General features: G+C 36.2%; 2 protein-coding genes and 1 non-coding gene across 4 annotated transcripts; all 3 read right to left on the reverse strand.

Annotated features, from left to right (window-relative positions):
- Nucleotides 1-9,765: 9,765 nt before the first annotated feature.
- On the reverse strand, nt 9,766-11,321 carry LOC113323838 (desiccation protectant protein Lea14 homolog). Its single transcript, XM_026572183.1, has 2 exons — nt 10,970-11,321; nt 9,766-10,398 (listed from the first exon to the last, which is right to left on the reverse strand). The coding sequence occupies exons 1-2, from the start codon at nt 11,176-11,178 to the stop codon at nt 10,083-10,085; spliced, it is 525 nt and encodes a 174-aa protein (XP_026427968.1). The 5' UTR covers nt 11,179-11,321; the 3' UTR covers nt 9,766-10,082.
- Nucleotides 11,322-13,646: 2,325 nt separating this feature from the next.
- On the reverse strand, nt 13,647-18,039 carry LOC113323837. 2 transcript variants are annotated; one of them, XM_026572181.1, is made up of 9 exons: nt 17,752-18,039; nt 17,323-17,606; nt 16,141-17,224; nt 15,839-16,026; nt 15,624-15,740; nt 15,345-15,526; nt 14,853-15,262; nt 14,543-14,605; nt 13,647-13,739 (listed from the first exon to the last, which is right to left on the reverse strand). In XM_026572181.1, the coding sequence occupies exons 3-7, from the start codon at nt 17,213-17,215 to the stop codon at nt 15,250-15,252; spliced, it is 1,575 nt and encodes a 524-aa protein (XP_026427966.1). In that variant the 5' UTR covers nt 17,216-17,224; nt 17,323-17,606; nt 17,752-18,039; the 3' UTR covers nt 13,647-13,739; nt 14,543-14,605; nt 14,853-15,249. The 2 variants fall into 2 exon arrangements, with proteins under 2 accessions (XP_026427966.1, XP_026427967.1); XM_026572182.1 differs by having other exon boundaries at nt 16,249-17,224; nt 17,323-17,808.
- Nucleotides 14,336-14,417, reverse strand: TRNAS-UGA. Its single transcript has one exon. It is a non-coding gene; the product is annotated as a tRNA-Ser (tRNA).
- Nucleotides 18,040-18,151: the final 112 nt, after the last annotated feature.

Here is an 18,151-nt window from a genome sequence, read left to right on the forward strand (position 1 = left end):
TGCCGCCCGACCCAAACAATACCTTGGGGCAAAAATAAGACCTATCAACAAGGGGAGGCATAATAAGACCTCTACTTAATTAGAGAGGCTCAATAATACCTCATAACAAACACAAATTGACTTACATATGCAACTAACATTATTATGCAGGAAAACAAGCACTTATAAAGACGCACAATAAATTAGAAGCAAAATTAACGCACTATGATATCAAACAGGAGCAAGGAGAAAAGAAAAATATTAAGGTGCGAAAATGATAACGAAGCAGAATAACTGAGGCAGCATTGCAGAGAGAAAGCCAATCAAGACGCAGGTAAAATGCACAAAAGAGGTAAGGATAAACGAGACAACATTCAGGTACCATATATAACTCGTAATATAATTAATGCGAATAATAGCGCACACATAATAAGGATATGAATTATATCATATCACACCCGTATACATGCAAGCGAATGGTTAAGCACATATCAAATATTGATCAAATAAAAGCGAATAACAAAGGCAAGAATGGGAATGCAAATGTCAATATAAAATGTTATTCGCCTTCATATGATACACTCATACACTCATGCAATATGTTATCATCATTGGATTAATTCTAACTGTTAGAAAGAATAGCATTTTGCTTTTTTATTCTTGATTACGTGCAGATATAACACCAGGAGAATTTACATTGAAGAAAAAAGCCTCAAATTCTTAGGAGTACACATTAAAGAAAAGGCCCCAAAAATTAAGGGACATCCAGTATACAAAAGAGGAAAAATAAGAATATAATACAAAGGACTGATAAAGGATTCACAAGCGCGGAAAGGAAGAGGATCTATAGAGAGTGCGGCTATTTTCCTCCCATATTATCTTCACCATCTTTCTCAACCTCAGAGTCTCTGTTCTCTTCATCGGTTACTTCATATTCTTCGTAATCAGCTTCACTATTAGAGATTTCAGAATCTTCTTCATTAGCGGAAACTTCAGCAAAATCATAATCTGGTACAGGAATATTATGATCAGTGCAGATCTGCATTGCATTCTTCTTGACATCCGCATCGTGAACACGGAGTGCGTCCTTATTCAAGTTGGAAACAGTAACCACCAACTTTCTCTTAATTCTGCGGCTTTTAACATTTCTGGCGGAAAGCTTCTCCTTCAAACTCTCAATCTCCTCAAGATGCCACTTTTCAGTATCTACAAAAGGAAATAAAAAGATTAAAGCCACATGCAGAAAAATTCAGAAAAGAAATACAAAATCGAAGACATTTTATAAGAATCATAAGTAACCTTCTTTTTGATAAAGGATAGTCTTAATCAATGTCGCATGGTCAGATTCTAAACTAATATTTGCCGCTAACCCAGTCCTAGCATTATCAATAACCCTAGCAGTCCACTTTAATCTTTCCTTACTTTCTAAAATTTCTTGGAGGCTTATTCATGGTTCTGATGAATTATGGTTCAAAATTTTGAAATGTAAATACTTTAGTAACAATGATCCTCTTCATTGTCAGAATAAGAAGGAATCTTCTTGAGTGTGGAAAGGTATATAGGGGTATATAAATAGTGAAACAAAACAGTCATTGGGAAGTGAAAGATGGCTCTAGTATTAAGGCTTTTGAGGATAACTGGATCCCTAATGTGTCTTATCCTATATGTAAACAATACCCTAATCCTAATCTAGTGGTAGCTGACTTCATAGGTAGAGATACTAAACAATGGGATATGCTCAAGTTAGAGGATTTTTTTACTAGGGAGAATGTTGTTAGAATATCTCATGTTAGAATACCTTTACATGGTAGAGATAGACTAATTTGGTCTCCTTCACATAATGGTAATTTTACTGTGAAATCCTCGTATAGGACCCTGACTAATAATGCTACTGATGGGTCTGTTAACTCTGGTCCAGTTCCTATTCTCAAAGCCTTATGAAAAACTAATGTTCTTCCTAAAGTTGAGCTTTTTTTGTGGAAGTGTATTAGTGATATTCTGCCAACTAAAGTGAGACTTTCTTGTTATGCTCCTGCTAGAGATAATCTGTGTAACATGTGTAATGATAACATAGCTGAATCGACTGAGCATCTTCTTTTTCATTGTCGTTTTGCTAAAACTGTTTGGTCTACTACACCAAATGGTTTTATAACTTTGCAAGATGCAGCTTCCAATCCTTCTGTCAAAGATTGGCTACAGAAATGGCTGCTTAACAATCAGCATGGTGACATTCAAATAGAAATTCTCACTACTGCTTGGAGCATATGGAGAGACAGATGTTTTAAAGTTTTTCAGGGGAGAATTACTCAGCATTCTGCTACAGCTAGACTAGCTATTAGATTTACCAATGATACTGTCAATTCCTTGGTAGTGGGTAACACATAAATGGCTAGTTCTTCTGATAACACAATCAATAATCGAGCTAATAATTCTTTCAATCCAGTGTCTAATCAATCTCTTCCAACTGATTGTAATGTTATATATTGTGATGCCTCTTTTGATAAAAATACTAATAATATTGGAATTGGCATCTATATGAAAACAGGTTCAGGGTCCTACAAGGGATGCAAATTAGTCAGAGGCATAGCAAAAAATGCAGAAGAGGCAGAGATTCTAGAAGTTTTTGAAGCCATTAAATGGTCCAGAAGCAAGAACTTGGATTCTATCAGTCTCTACAGTGATGCAAAGAAAATCATGGATTACTTAGAAAATAAAAATAATGGGTTAGCTTGGTTCAATAGCACCATTTTAGATGACTGTCATTTGATTTTAAATTCCTTTTCCTTTTCTAAAACTAGCCATCTCAGTAGAAATTTCAATTCAGCTGCTGATAAATTAGCAAAGCATTGTAGAAGAACCAATACTTGTAATGAGTGGTGGGAAATTTCTCCCGATTTCCTCTCACAATACTTATAAGTTTTATCTCTTAATATAATATCTTTTCTTAGCAAAATAAAAATAGATATCTTAATTAGTCAAAACTCAGTCCACTGCTTCTTTAAACATGCCAACTTCTACAACAAAAAGAAATACGAAGGATGCAATAACTCTAGGTCGGCGAAAGAAGCCAAGGACGTTGTAGATAACGTCCCAGCCATAAGGCTAAGTCCTATGGTCTAGATTAGAGTGCTAGATTGGCCAAAAAGTGTTGCAAATTAAAAAATAAGTGTTGGAAAAAAGTTAATAGTGATAGTTGATAGTTCTCTCACCTAGCAAGTCCTCGCAGTCCAACTATCAGCGAGATTGAAACGCTGAATCGTTCGGCGCTGAAAAAGTGGTCTAAACGTTGAACTCCTCGGAATTTCACGAATATTCCCTGAAATCTCTGCCGAACCGTTCGACGTTTCAATAAATGTTGTTCCATTCGGCATCCTATTTCAACGTCGCACCATGCGGCGCTTGACTGTTTTTCCTCCAACGACTATTTTTTTACAGAATTTCATTTTCTAAATTATGAGAATTCCAAATGATTTTCCAATTTGTTCCAATGGTTGCTTGTTTCAAATTTGAGAATTTATCAAACTAAAGGGAATTTTTTAATTACATTGCAAAACGGTTACAATGTTTTTTGAAGAAATTGAAAAAAATATTAAAATTAAAATAAATTAGAACATAAAAAGATATATTGAAATTGAAATTCTACAACTTAGAACACAAAAAAATACATTAAAATTGAAATCCTACTTCTAAATAACTTAAATTATTACTAATATATCATTTTAATTTAGGGGATAAGTGGTAATCCATGACGGGCTAAAATCTCGTTCTTCCATATTTTGTAGACGGTTTTCTCCCATTCTTGTAATTCATCCAAGGGTTGACGTAGGATATTCATGTCCGATTCTCTTTGCTGCGTTTGTGCCAAAATTGAAGAGTTTTCCATGTCCTTCTTAAGATACTCTTCCTATGTTTCATATTTTGCCATTCTTTGTGTTTGTGCGTTTTCAAGAAGTTCGATGAGTTTATCCAATTTTTCATCTGATTTATGCGATGCTTTAGCCTCACGATCCGTTTTCTTTGCTTGATATCTCCCTTCACTTCTAACGTCATCTGTTTGTTCAAAATAACGCCTTATCTTTGATATGTCTGAGGTTTCAGAATTATGAGTAGATGAAGAGCTACCAAACCTTGCCATATTTTGAAATTCTTCATCCAAATTATCAACTTCATTTTATTCAGTAACTTGAGTATGTTGACTAGGTTGAGTAGAAGTACCGACTCCATCATCATTATTCACCGCTGGATTGTAATCTGGTTGATAAGTCTTCAGGAACTGAAAAATCGATTCGTGCATCCATTGTTTTTTAGTCGCTGCTACATAATTCTCTCTTCCACGACGATACTGGGGAAAAAATGAAAAGAAAAATTTAGAGAACGAAAGAAAGAGATCAAGATGGAAGAAAGAAAACATTAAATTTTTTTTGAGCTACTTACATAATCCTCCTCGGTCATCCCCGTAGGTCTACTTCGGAAGTAGGGTCTAATATATGAAATATATTTTTTCACTTCGGCTCTCAATGTGTTACACTTTGTTCGTAATGCCTTTCTATCTCTTTCGACACCATTGGGACCTTTTCTTTTATTGTATTCTTCCATTATCTTTCCCCAAAATATTACACCTTTTTGATCTTTTCCATGAATCGGATCGTTGTTTGCTATGACCCAACCATAAATCTGAGTCGTTGAGAATTCAACGGTCACCTTGATCAGATGGCTGAGACTTGCTAGTGTCGTCCGGTTCGGCGTTGGAACGTCGTTTGGTTCGGCGTTTCCTCAAACGGCTACATTTTCAGCTCAAACTCAGACCAAATCCTATCTCTATATAAACCTATCACATAAAACTCAAAATCCCCACCCCAATTCTCAATTCTCCTATCACATAATTCTCAATTCAAAAATCAAGCATGGCCGCATTTTCCATCGACGAAGACAATGACTTGGTTAGAAGTTATTGCAAAGTTAACAACACTCAATTAACAACCAACTCTTTTTGGGAACAAGTTGTTGAAGAATTTGTGAGAATCAATGGTAATGCTAACGGAAGATGCAAAAAAGTGTTGCAATGTCGGTTATCAAGCATCAAGCGTTATTGCAAGCTTTTTGTCATTTCATTAAGGGAATCAAATGGTAATCGTGAGGATGCTAGGACTTTATATGAAACGGATCATGGAATGTCGTTCATTCATAACACCGCTTTGGAGATACTTGGTTATGAAGCATATGCATGAAGAAGTATTATGAAGAAGTATGCATATGAAGTTCTAGTTAAATATGTAATGTAATTGTAAACGTACTTAAGTGATAAAAAGAGTATTATGTAGTATTAGAAGAACTAATTAAAATGTCTACTTATTAATGAATGCGTGTTTGATTAAAATAAAGGAGTATTATGGTTACTCTCCATTCTCATAAAATGCACCATCTCCTTGAGGGTCATATTGATCTTCATCGGTGTCCACGTCGGTTGTACCCTCATGAACTTCCGGCAAGGCATCATCAATATGCATGTTTGGAATATCATTATCTCTCAGACCTTCTCCGTGTCGGTTCCATATGTGTGTAGTGAGTTCCAAGTGAAGTTGTGACCAAATCGCAGGGTTGTAAAATATATGAGGAGGTAGCCTTACGTTTCCTTGAATTGGCGGTTGAGGTTCATCTCCCGTGATCCTCCCCCAATCCGTATTGCGATATTACACCTCAACACACATGTTGTGCATTATCAAGCACCCCCTCATAATTGCCTTCATGTCAGATTTTTTATAATAACGACAAGGTTTCAATATAATGCCAAACTTACATTTTAAACCACCAAATGCACGTTCTATGTCCTTCCTTTTAGCTTCTTGATATTGATTGAAAAGACCTTCTATAATGTTTGAGGCGGGTTTGTATCCTTGCACGATGCAACTATACATGGGATATGCACCATCTTCTAGGTAGTACCCCTAATGTGAGGTCTTGTGATGTATTAGCTCCATGTGGATTGTTTGGACAGATGGTACTGAAGACGATGTGGATCTTCCGGATAAGGAACATGAAGTTGTAGCCCTTTTATATGATTCGTCCCGTGCGACTTGACGAGCTCCAAGCTGTAATAAAAATGAGTTTTCCATAAACCTAATGCAATCATCCTACAAGTATATAAATCAGAGAATTTTAATTAAATATTCAAGAAACTTAAAATGAAAATGAGTACAAAATGTAAATGTACTTACCATTGTCAAATTCATACCTCGAAAGTTAAACGGACAAGGAACCCTTGGAACTGGTACTTGATGTTCTATGCCGGCTTCATCAGTAAATGGTAAACTCCAATCTATCTCCGGCAGTTTTGATGGGGGCTCATTCTATATGCCATAGGTATATGTCTGTGACATCATGTTAGGAGGAGGATGACTAGGAAACAAACTGCGAGGAATAGCTGAGCTACCAACTGCTATCTCATCGACATTATGTTCATGGTATGAATCAGTGACATAAGCTCCAACACTCTTCTTGATCCACCAAGTGTTGTATTGATCCTCAGTGACTGTATAATAGTCGTTGACCTCTACTACAATATCTCTGTCTTCAATTGCTTCCAAATTTGGAGGATTTGCCGGGACTACAATCTCACCTATAATCTGCCTTTGGAATCTCGCCCCCAAGTAACAACTAACTTTTGTGCCACTTTCAAAGTGAAAAAACAGAATTCTCTTTTTGGATACTTCTAGTGCATACTCATATTGGTCTCCCATAGCATACCGACTCTCTTCCCATGGTTGCCAAATACATGTTTCCCTTGTTCTAGTATCAATCTGTATTCTTGCGCTTTCCACTGAGTGTTTCATGGTATCCTTTTGGCCTCATTTATGTCCTCTATTCCTTGATACAATCCTTTCCTTCTTGAAGAGGCTAATCTTTGGGAAAACATCAAAATGTCCTTGAGGTGACTGACAAAGGAAGGGTTGCATGTTGCGAAAGTAGTAATAGTACCAATACTCAAGTACCACAACCATGCCAACTAAATTCGTACCCTTGGTTGACCAATGGTCGAGATATTTATAGGTATTACCTAATGAAGCTAGACCCCAATCATACTACCCAACTCTATCTAAATCAGCCAATAACAGAACCCAACGTTTATCTACTTTTCCAGTAGAATGCGCTAAAAGAAAATGACCAAAACACCACATAAAGAATGCTCGTGTCAATGTCACTGCACATTCAATATTATTCTGGCCTTCTCTACTTTCAATGTATTTTTTCAAGACAATTAAGGAAAATGTATTAGTCTTAGAGTCCCATGGACCATAAGTTTTGATATTCGAAAAATACAAATCATCCAAAGCAGGATATGTTAGATCACTACCCAACTGCGACATAACTACTGGTCGTTTACTAGGGTCACCAGTGGGAATTCCCGTTAACATGTACCAATCTAAAGGAAGGAGGCCAATTTCAAACTCCCGAAAATGAAAGCTCCTAATACTTTTCCACCATCTCTCAGCTATGGATTCAACTAAGCCGCTATCCCCACTGGAAAAATCAAACTCAAAAACAGAGGAAAAGCCACAATTATCGCAAAATCTTTGTGCTACCGGATTATCTTGCACTACAGTTTTATAATACTTTTCAACATCTTTCAAACTACCTATAAAGCTCACACTGCGAGGGTCTTTCATAACATCTTGACATACACGTCTATCACAATTCTTTGACGAAACTATATCCAACCGGTCTAACAATTCATCCATACTCGTACTACAATCAATAACAAAGATGAAAAAAAAAATCATTATCATTCATTTTCATCCATACAAACTAAGTTATCACATTACCAATTCATCCATACAAACTCAATCATCATTATCGTTCATTTTAATCATACAAATTATCATTATCATTCATAATCATATAAATTTACCTACAAACAAACTAATCATACAAGTTAATTCATTTTTATCACAAAAAAAAAACCATTTTTTGTTCATCACACATAATCAAATTAAATCCCCAAAAAATGAAAATCATCACAAATAATCAATTTAAATCATATACATATCATCTGCATCATCTAAATACCATGTATCGATCATCAATTTGAATTAAATCGTATCAAAAATCAAAAACCCTAAAAATTCAACCTAAAACTTAAATTTCTTACCTCAGATGATTTCGTGGATGGAATCGCGCCAAACCACCATCAATCGATCACAAATCCAATGAAACGCAAACCCACGGAAGGAATTTGTAAAATAACTTCTAGAACTCAAGATCTCTGAGAAACAATTTTGGGAGAGAAAATGAACATTTTTGAGAAGAACTGTAAATGGAGGAAAGGTCGAGTTTTCGCTGAATGTATCGAGTCTCTTCAACGCCGATCAGAGCGGCGCGTCAACTTAGCTGACTATGGTCAAACGTCGCTTGGTTCGGCGTTCCCCAAATGCTCTACTGTTCGGCGTTTAACGCCGAATTGTTAGGCGTTCCGCTGCTAGATTGGCCATCCCATAGGGGTTAGGAGGTTGCCTTATCTGACGTGAATGGTCAATCTAGCAGCTAAATATCTAGCCCGTAAGACTAAGCCTAACAAAATAGAAACTGGCAACTTTCCTAGAAAGGGGAATTGAGAAGAAAGGTGACAAAACTGTAGATATAAAGTTGTTAGCATATATGTGTCAATGTGTGGTTTATTGTTGTGCAGATCCGTTTACATAAGACAATTCGAGAAAATCCAAGACCATCAAGTTCTTGGGAAGGTTCATCCTCTGCAAATTCATGTCGCAAATAGGAGAAAGAGACATCTTACCTGCCCTTTCTTCTCCTAGGTAATTCTGGCACCGCAAAGTAATTAAGTGGAATCATGGCAATAGTTCACACATTAAAGACTAAAACAGAAACCAATCCTCACAGTTTAGGTATCAATGAAATTAGCCCGTTGTCACAACAAACCCGATTCCAACAGTCGGATTCTTGATGTTCCTATGTTACTCTATGGGAGCAAAATTTCTCACTTGGAATTTAAAATTCCACCACCAGTAATCAGCACCACCGTAATAATTGCAAATATACAAAATCTCAAAATTCCAGATAAAATTAAGAAAATGAACATATTCATGTTACCAACTTTTCTCATGCTTGGTCATCTACCTACCGCACCTACGAAATAACTAGCATTTAACTCGTGCACTATTGTTTTCGTAGGTATAGTTGGTAGTATGTCTTACTATCTTAGTACTCGAACCACAAACATCATTGTCTCTATTGTCGTTGGAATTTTTACTTCCTTAGTATTTGCTCCTCACTCTGGTCATAATCAGTCGGTCATTCTTGGAGTGAATTGCTTTTATGTGAACAGTTGAATGCTAAAAGATTCTCACAATGATTTGACCAGTAAACTACAATGATAACAGCATAGGCATATTACACATTGAGTGGGCAAGAAAAAGTAATATGCATCAAGAAGATACAAATAGAGAGCATTGAACTGAACTAATTAAGTGGCCTATGATGCATGATCTGGTGTTGCAGGCTAGGTTCATACTAAATTCACTTGACATAAAAGTGTAAATCGCATGACTACATTTCATGGAAATTGGTAATCATGATCAGCTTGTTGGAACCTGTTACAAATAAAATGCGAATGCGATGATTATTCACAGCAGTACGTTTTATCGTTCAGTTTGTATATACACACAGATGGATACTCCAATTTTTTTGATTTTCTGTTAAATGGTAAAGGTGGGGGGTGAAGAGCAACAGATTACGAAGATCTCAAATATTTTTGCAAACTTAAGATAAATGATATTGAGATGGTGGAGGAACATGAAGATCACTTAAAAGTATACATCTTTAGTTACGGGTTAAGGTTTACCCAGAAGAATATGTAAATGAAAAAACTAGATTTGTGAAGTATATCAAGGCATATAGTACTAGAAAAGGGTTCGTGAGGTGAGAAGGTTCAAGATTTTGAAGCAATCTTTGGAAATGTATCATCCATGGCTCCTTAGATAATAAACGTTATAACAAAAGAAGATCATAAAATCCAAACACAGAAAATAAAACAAAAAATGAAAAAAAAAATTAACAGGTGTTTTTCTCCTGGATGGAAACAAAACAAATTATTAATCTTTCTTTGTAACTCTAGATTTCTTAGCAACTTCTTCTTCATCCTCTTTCGAGCCACCTCCTTTAAAGAAATCCGAGAAAGTTGGGAGTTTGATTTCTCCCTTCTGAGAAAGTGGGATTGTAATATTACCAACCACCGGGATATCAATGATGAGACCGATTTGCAATTCATAATCAATATCCCAGTCTGAACCTACATCCCTTGCTAGACTTATCAGAATATTATATGGCACCTTCACTGGTACCTCGAGCTTTGTAACCTCGTTCCCCTTGATGGATCCTGGATCTGGTACAGTTCCTGACGCAATTACCCTAATCCCACAATATCAACAACAAAATAAAGCAAAAAGGAAAATGTCAGGTCTTTGGTTCGATCAAATTAAAGGAATAGTTATTGGAACAAAAAAAAAATGCATCCAAATATAAAATCACTTAAACGGTATTGCAATTAGAAAATGTTTCACTAAAGACTCGAGTCCATAACGCGTGAGCCTTGACTAGTAAATGTTTGGGCTCATACGGATGCACCCCATCACCCTACCTAAATCTCTCCTCCTGCTGACAGGTTTCGTCTCAAACTGTAGGTATTATCACCTAACGATTTTATCATTGTACTACGGTGATATGTCCATGGTATGCAGATGGGAATTTGAAGTCAAAAGTGTAATGTGAAATCTAATGATAGATCAGATGTCATGTAAATTAAAAAGACTAATAGTTTGACATCTTAGTTAAATATCAGATGACGTCTTAAAAATGAGTTAAATCTATGTAGATCAGGAACCAAGATTAACATGATTAAGTCCGACTCTAAATCAAAAGTACATAAAACAAAAATCAATGAATTAAAAATCAACAAATGCTAAATGATATATGACCATACCTGTCAGCACTTTTAAGGGTATAAGCAATCTCACAAATGGGAATGGAGTGACTATAAGGATTTGTTATGGAAACTTTTGCATTCAAAGTGACTGAATCACGACTAAACTTTGTGAGATCGATATCTGTTAATTCAGCCTCTGGTTTCTTCATGTTTGCAACTTTTTCTGCCACATAGTTCTTTGCCTTGTCAATTATTGATTCAGACATTGTTCTTTCTCTTCTTCCTAAATCTCGTTCTGCTTCTCTCTATAACTTTTGATGAAAACAAAGATGATTGAATGAAGAAATGGGTAAATTAATAGTGACAAAATAAAATAAATTATTTCCAAATAATCCAAATTTAGTGTGTTTCTATGTTTGGATTATTCTCTACAAATTTTAGGATCTTGGTATTATTTAATTAGGACGAATGGGTGGTTTTCACCTATATTAGTAAAGGGCACGTGCGCTGCACGTGTTTTCGAATTGAAATACATAAGTACTGCTGAATCATTTAGAGACAGCCATAACAATATACCAATTAGAAAGGAGTTAAAGACGTAACCATTGATTTCAGACCCATTACTAAAACCCCCAATTCGGTCCACTTCCTGCAGCTGTTGGCCGAGCATTAAAGCCTAGTACATCTTAGCAGTAGAGAATGTTGCGATACTCAATGTCTCTTCCAGATGGAACACAGTATTACGAATGTCGAACCATAGTTTAAGCAAATCTATACTTTCAGCCCACATAATCCTTCATAATTCTGGCGTAAGAATTCCAAAGGAAAGGTCCATGACTTACACTCTCTATTATGCAATGAGAATAAGATGAAACTTTCTGCACTCGCATTCCATTGCCTGATTGCATTATCGTAATAGGTTAAAGTAAGATGCAGTAGGAGTTAAAATTGGTGGAAGACCATTTTTTTTGTTTTTGTGAAAGTATGTGCAAGGAAACAATAATAGAAAAGTGGCATATGAGACTGTTAAACAATATTAAGAAAGCATATGAGTAAATGGTGAAAAGCTCGATTTCTTGATGAATGTAGAGAAGTGGCATATGACATACATATATCTAAGTGTTAAGAACTAAAAATCTCACTTATTCTAGCTGAACATTACTGAATAAGAATTTAGCAAGTTCCGTCTTCATTGTACTAAAATCTAAAATCCAATTCTGACTCAAGTTCTACACCTATTAAGTGTTTCAAATATCTGCTATGTTGAATTTGCGTTCAAATATGCACACCTCACATCCAATTGAATAGTGATAAGTTGGTAATTTAGCACATATTGTATAGGTTAAAATTCCTCATTTATAAATAGCTCTACTTCTCTCGTGTTCACGGCCAACTTATGTTCCATGTGCGAAATAGAAGTTCAGTCTTTATATACATGTTGCACCACAACATAATAGAAAGTCCTTCCAAATACGGCTGCGTCTATTCAAGTTAGAAATCTTCATACCTCCCGATGAAGAACATCGGTGACGCAGACATTCAGAAAATACGATAGGCAAAAAAATCACTTGCATGCCAGATTTCCTTTGCTTAACAAATCCGCCACGTCTTTTTGCCTGGAGTGTAAAAGTATTACAAAAATCAGTTACTATATACGGGCTACTACTTGTAATATAGATACAACTGCCACAGATAGCGTTTCATGAGCAAGCAATTCAGTGCAAACATTCAGCATGTATGTCATACATTGGCACTAATGTAACTGGCTTTTCATTGGGTTGCGCCTACCAAAAAATGCCTACTCCATTTATAATTTTGAATTCTCACAAATTCAATTTTTATCAATTGTGAAGAAGTATCAAAAAATGCAAAGAAATATTGAAAAATAAATTAAACAGCCGAAAGCTGTGAGAGATCTTAACATCTTGCAAACTTTGGGATGTATAACAGTAGTCACCTTCTGATGTTCACAACCATTATAGTGCTCCTCCCAGTTACCTACTCTTCTGTTTCTTACCCACACCACCTTTTCTTTTGCCGCTGCCTTTTTTGGGTGGAAATACATCAATATCTCTCTTGAATTTTCTAGCAAAGTACACATTTTTCCGATTTTAATAAGCTCAATCAACCATTCTTGTCAGATCTTTTTTTGCTGCTAATTAAGTACGTATATGGATATCAAGAACTTGTATAAACCTCAGTGTTAGCTTTCAGCTGACAATCTAACAGATATACATAAGTCTGACAGGCCCCAACATTTTAATAGGGAACTTATAAGACATACCTTTTCAATCTTGTAAAATGCTCAAGCCTGATTTTTGGTAGGAGGCCTCTGTAATGAAGGATCATACGCATCCTTGCTAAATGCAAGTTGAACTTGTTGGTGCTATTGTTGCTAATTATAATTTGTTTCTGCAATCCATTGTCCAAATTCATCAGAGACCTCGTTAAGAACATATGTTAAGTTACACCAGCAAATCGAATTCCCTGCAATCAAATTTTTTTCTTCTCAACAAATCATCGAACACTTTATGTACTTCAATTCACATAAAAACACTGGAATGAAGTTAAATTCAGTTGAATATACTTCAAGAAATTTAAATTCTCACTCAAATCACAATTACAAAAAACCCATCGGTTTACAAAATCGAACTCGTATACAAAAACACCAAACCAACTCATAGAAATCAAATTAGAGAAGGACATAAATTGAAAAAGAAGTGAAAAACATTACCGTATGACTCAATGAGATTAATCCTAAGTGAATGCTCAATTGCATGAAAATCTCATACATCTAACCAAGTCCTTCGGCATTACCATTTGATCTCTGTAATCAGAAAATAAATCAAATGAAACAAAAGAGTGTTAAAAACAGGAGATAAAATCCCAATCATAAAAACGATATAACAATCGTTGCAAATCAAAAAAAATTACTGAACAGGGAGACCGGATCTGGTTTTAGAAGTGGAAGAGAGCACAACAGAGAGTCTCCCTGAAGATGAGAGGTTGAGGAACTGGCATTTGCAATTTGAATTTTGAATTTGTTTCTCGAAAAATGCTGATGCAAATGTACATTTCTACCCTTTAGCTAGTACTTTGACAACTATAACCTCGGTTTATTTTTACTTTGATTTTATTTTGAGGGATAATTTTGTAAAAAGGGCCTGAATGACCTCTTTGCTTAATAATAGTAAAGATGTAACGTGAGTGAGTCGCACTGAATTATTCACCTTCTAGTTCATTGGTAATGAACAAGGGAAGAGTGATCGACTGATGGTCATTTGCAACACAATAAAACTTTGATAAATAAAAAAAATGCTTATAATATTGTAGGGCCTACGGCCCGTAGTTGTGCGGCCCAAATAGGATTTGCTTTTCCATGTATATATATGTTAAAAATAGAGGTATAAACAAAATAGCAAACATCAACAGCAGGGTTCGAACCTGCGCGGGCGAAGCCCAACAGATTTCAAGTCTGTATCCTTAACCACTCGGACATATTGACCTAGTTATGTAAATTGCTAATTTTATACTAACTGTCCTCACACTCTTTTGTTTTGGATCATTACTCTACTCTATTGTTTTGACATCTTTGTACCAACGAAAACCAAAAGAGGAAGAGAGTTGTACCAAGATAGGTGACATTTTGGGAAGTCCTTTCATGTGGGTTGCAGCAAAAATAAAGTGTCGACGCTGGAGAAGTTAAAAAAACAAAAGTCGGGTTAATAAGTGCCTTGTGCGAATCATATTTAGATTTTATTTATTTATTTTTGGTGCTGAATTCAAGTTAGTATGTGCTCAACGAGCATATACTTCCACATATATTATACACAAATGAAAAGGTACAGTTCTTCTCTTGAAAACTGTACAATCTCAAAAATTTCAGCCTGAAGATTGATAAAAAGGGAACCCTATGACTATGAGAGTATACTGATTTTACCATCAAACAGTTTGAATCAATTATCCAGAGAAGATGAAGCTACTAGAAGACTCGGACAATCGAGCAGCTTGGGCAATTTTGAACGCCATGATTGCACGCTCTGCTAACAAGTCAGCATATTCCCTTAGTGTTTGTGCCCTCTTACGTTTCCGCGATGCCATTAACAATTTTTCATGTGCAGCTTTAGTTGCTTGTTCAACTCTAAGGATATCATCCTTTTCATCTTCACGGGCTTTTCGCATAACAATCTCTTGCATATCTTTTATACACTTTACACTCTTTGGTTGGCCAGTGGAATTAAGACAGTTACGCTTCTCAGATAAACTTTCCATGCCAGAGCTTTCAACTACTTGTATGTCCGCATCCTGTCCATACCTAGGACAGTTCTTGTTGGTCTTCATGTGTCCCTCCTAGTCGGATAAGAAGTTGAGATGTCAACTACAGAACCACAAATTACGTAATTTTCCAGAACAAGCAAACTAACGCACAAACCTGACCACATGCCCCACATACAAAATTTTCACGTGCATTTTTGTTGCAGAGGACTTTACCGCCTCATCTTCCCAGAATTCTTCTGCATCAACTTGCATCGGTTGATTGTTTCTAGGGTTTATTTGTGTGTCTAAACCGGTTCCATAAATAGGACAGTTTTTGTAGGTCCTCATGTGTCCCTCCTAGTCGCCATAAGAAGTTGAGATCTCAAATACAGAACAAATAAATTACCTAATTTTCCTAAACAAGCCTACGGTTGGAAAAAAAAAATGCACATACCTGATTACATGCCCTACATACAAAACGTTCCTGTACAACTTTAACTGAGTGGTGCTTTTCCGGCTTCTCTGTTTTGAAGATGGCAGAGAGGGTCCTTTTACCAAGAATGCTTTCCACCTACGTACATCCAAGAAATAAAGGATAATTCTGTTAAAAGTTTTTCAAGAAGATCTCCAGCGGGTGAATCTAGGAGCATAAACATCAGAATTACAAACCTCCTCTGGAACATGATTAATGTTCTCTGTAGACATGAATGAACCATCACGATTGGCTATAAGAATGACTTGCTCAACATTGTCATTAGTTTTATTGAGATATTCAGTGGTTAAGCCTGACTGACAACTCAATCCTAACTCTTCCCTAGCTATTTTCTTTTTCTTCATTTTCCGCTTAGCCTCGTCATCTGAAGGTCAAGTAAAAAGTTGTTCTCTGGAAAACTTAACTCATAAGAATGATTAAACAATCTAGCATTAACATAAAGGAAGATTAAACAAATGATAAGAGCATCAAACCATACCATAATCTACATTATTGCTGAACAGGATAAACTTAAACTGAACATGCATTAGCTTATGCGAAGCAGGATTTGATGCTAAACCACACAAGAAAATTTCCACATGCTTACCATCCTCGATTATCCTGCATAATCCTGGTTTTGCTGCTTCATCTTCAGTGTCAGTATTTTCTTGCTTCGGTTCAACACATACTTCTGCTTCTACTTGCGTTGGTTGGTTTGCCAAAGTATATGCATGCCTGTAGGGTATTTTAGCCGCACCAATACTGCCACTAGGAGTTGAGAATGGATTTACTGGTGGATCTCTGGTGGCGGATGGAGATGTCACTTGGGTTGGTTGAATTATGTACTGGCTAAGAGCATTAGCATATGCCCGGCCTGATAAGCTGCCTCGCATTCTTCCCGATGGTTGACAGTTTTGATCTGATGTCGCTTTTGATGACTTATCAACTCTAGAAAAATCTTGATTTTCTACCTCCATGTTTCCTTCTCTTTGCTCTCCAATTAAAGATTTATGTCCACCACCAATCATTAAGGAAGACAATCCTTTTCTAGGATGAAATCTTTTTCCTTGGGCGAGCTGCTGAGAGGGTTGGCATCTTGGTCTTGAAGCCTCATTAGGTGGTAATCTTTCTTTACCACATTGCATTTGGGATAAATGAGGGTGTGGTCGTTCGCTCGCCATTCGAGATACTCTTATGCTTGGCTGGAGGTTTTGGAGGTCTTCACAAGTCTGACTTACATCACTTTGGTAGGAACCTGGAAATCGGCTTGGTGCAGGAAGACCAACAATCACACTTTTTCGTGCTCGTTTGCGCAAATTCATCACTAGAGGCTGGGCAGGGATTTTCTGAGTTGGGGTTCTGGCAATATTTCTAGGTGTGTTTCTTCCAATCTCACCATTGAATACGAAATCCCAAAATCCTGATGAACCTAATGATTCTAGTAATAAATTATGAGGAATTCGATTACCTGGATCTCGGTCTTGTATAGAGGTATCAGCTTCAGTTAGAATTCGAATCAGCGTAAAACTGGTCGAAGATGGATCCATTGCCGGAGATTTATCCTTGTAACACATGGTAAGCACCTGGAATATGATAATTTGGCATTGCCATCAGGAGGCGAATGTATTTTCTTACAGGTAATAAATCAAATAGTTAGAGGGCAAAAATGAGTTCAACGAACCTGGCTAATGCAATATAGAGATTGAATTGAAAAGAATCGAATCGTCGACTAATGTAGATAATTGTTCAGCAACAGAAGCAATTTTGGATGAATTCATAGGGGATGATGTTGTTGTGTTTCCTCCGCCGTCCCCGCCACCTTGATCCTCCAGTTTGGTGCGGATTTAATATCGTATCTCCCTCTAACACTCACTTGGATGGCGTACAACCTTAAATTACTAGAATATTGTAGCTTAAATTGCTGATTTATCGGTTTGATGCATGTCAACTATCATACTTCTTATTCTGTTGTTCATTCAACGCACCAAATTGGGTTTACAAAAAAGAAATATTCAAACTTAACCCAAATATCGAATTTCCCTTAAGTTTGGTTGTTCAATACCTTTCCTTGCATATGTACATACTTAAAGAGATCGGGAAAATAAAGTACCTGCTATGCTTTACTGAATTATTAATCACTCTTGCATATGTTCAATTACAGGTACTGCATCTGTCTCAAACTTATTATGTCATCATATTTTATTATAACGCAGGAAGATCAGGTTATTTTTAATTCATGAAGTTTTTGATATTATTTTTTCTGCAATTTAGTATATCCAGAGTCAAGATTAGACTAAATATCCCTTGGAGCCAAAATAAAAGTGTTTGAATTCCAACTTTATGAGAACTGAGTTTGTTTCACATTAAGTTCTTGGACTCGCATGGGTCTACTTCTTGAATTGAGTTTGTTTCACATTTGCGGTAGACAATATGTATTTTTTCCTTGCCCCATCGGGAAACTAGGTTGCTCGCGACTATTTGTCTCTCCTCCAACAGTTAGATTCTGTTTT

The sequence above is a fragment of the Papaver somniferum genome, chromosome 11 (assembly GCF_003573695.1).
Source record: "Papaver somniferum cultivar HN1 chromosome 11, ASM357369v1, whole genome shotgun sequence".
Classification (NCBI taxonomy): domain Eukaryota; kingdom Viridiplantae; phylum Streptophyta; class Magnoliopsida; order Ranunculales; family Papaveraceae; genus Papaver; species Papaver somniferum.

What these genes read in the sequence shown, in the direction of transcription:
- LOC113323838 (XM_026572183.1), bottom strand. Translation starts at nt 11,178, where the DNA reads ATGTCTGAATCAATAATTGACAAGGCAAAGAACTATGTGGCAGAAAAA. An exon ending in ACCCTTAAAAGTGCTGACAG is followed by an intron (nt 10,399 to 10,969) that starts GTATGGTCATAT and finishes TTGTGGGATTAG; the next exon opens with GGTAATTGCGTCAGGAACTG.
- LOC113323837 (XM_026572181.1), bottom strand. Translation starts at nt 17,215, where the DNA reads ATGTGTTACAAGGATAAATCTCCGGCAATGGATCCATCTTCGACCAGT. An exon ending in CAGCAATAATGTAGATTATG is followed by an intron (nt 16,027 to 16,140) that starts GTATGGTTTGAT and finishes CTTGACCTTCAG; the next exon opens with ATGACGAGGCTAAGCGGAAA. An exon ending in TTAATCATGTTCCAGAGGAG is followed by an intron (nt 15,741 to 15,838) that starts GTTTGTAATTCT and finishes GGATGTACGTAG; the next exon opens with GTGGAAAGCATTCTTGGTAA.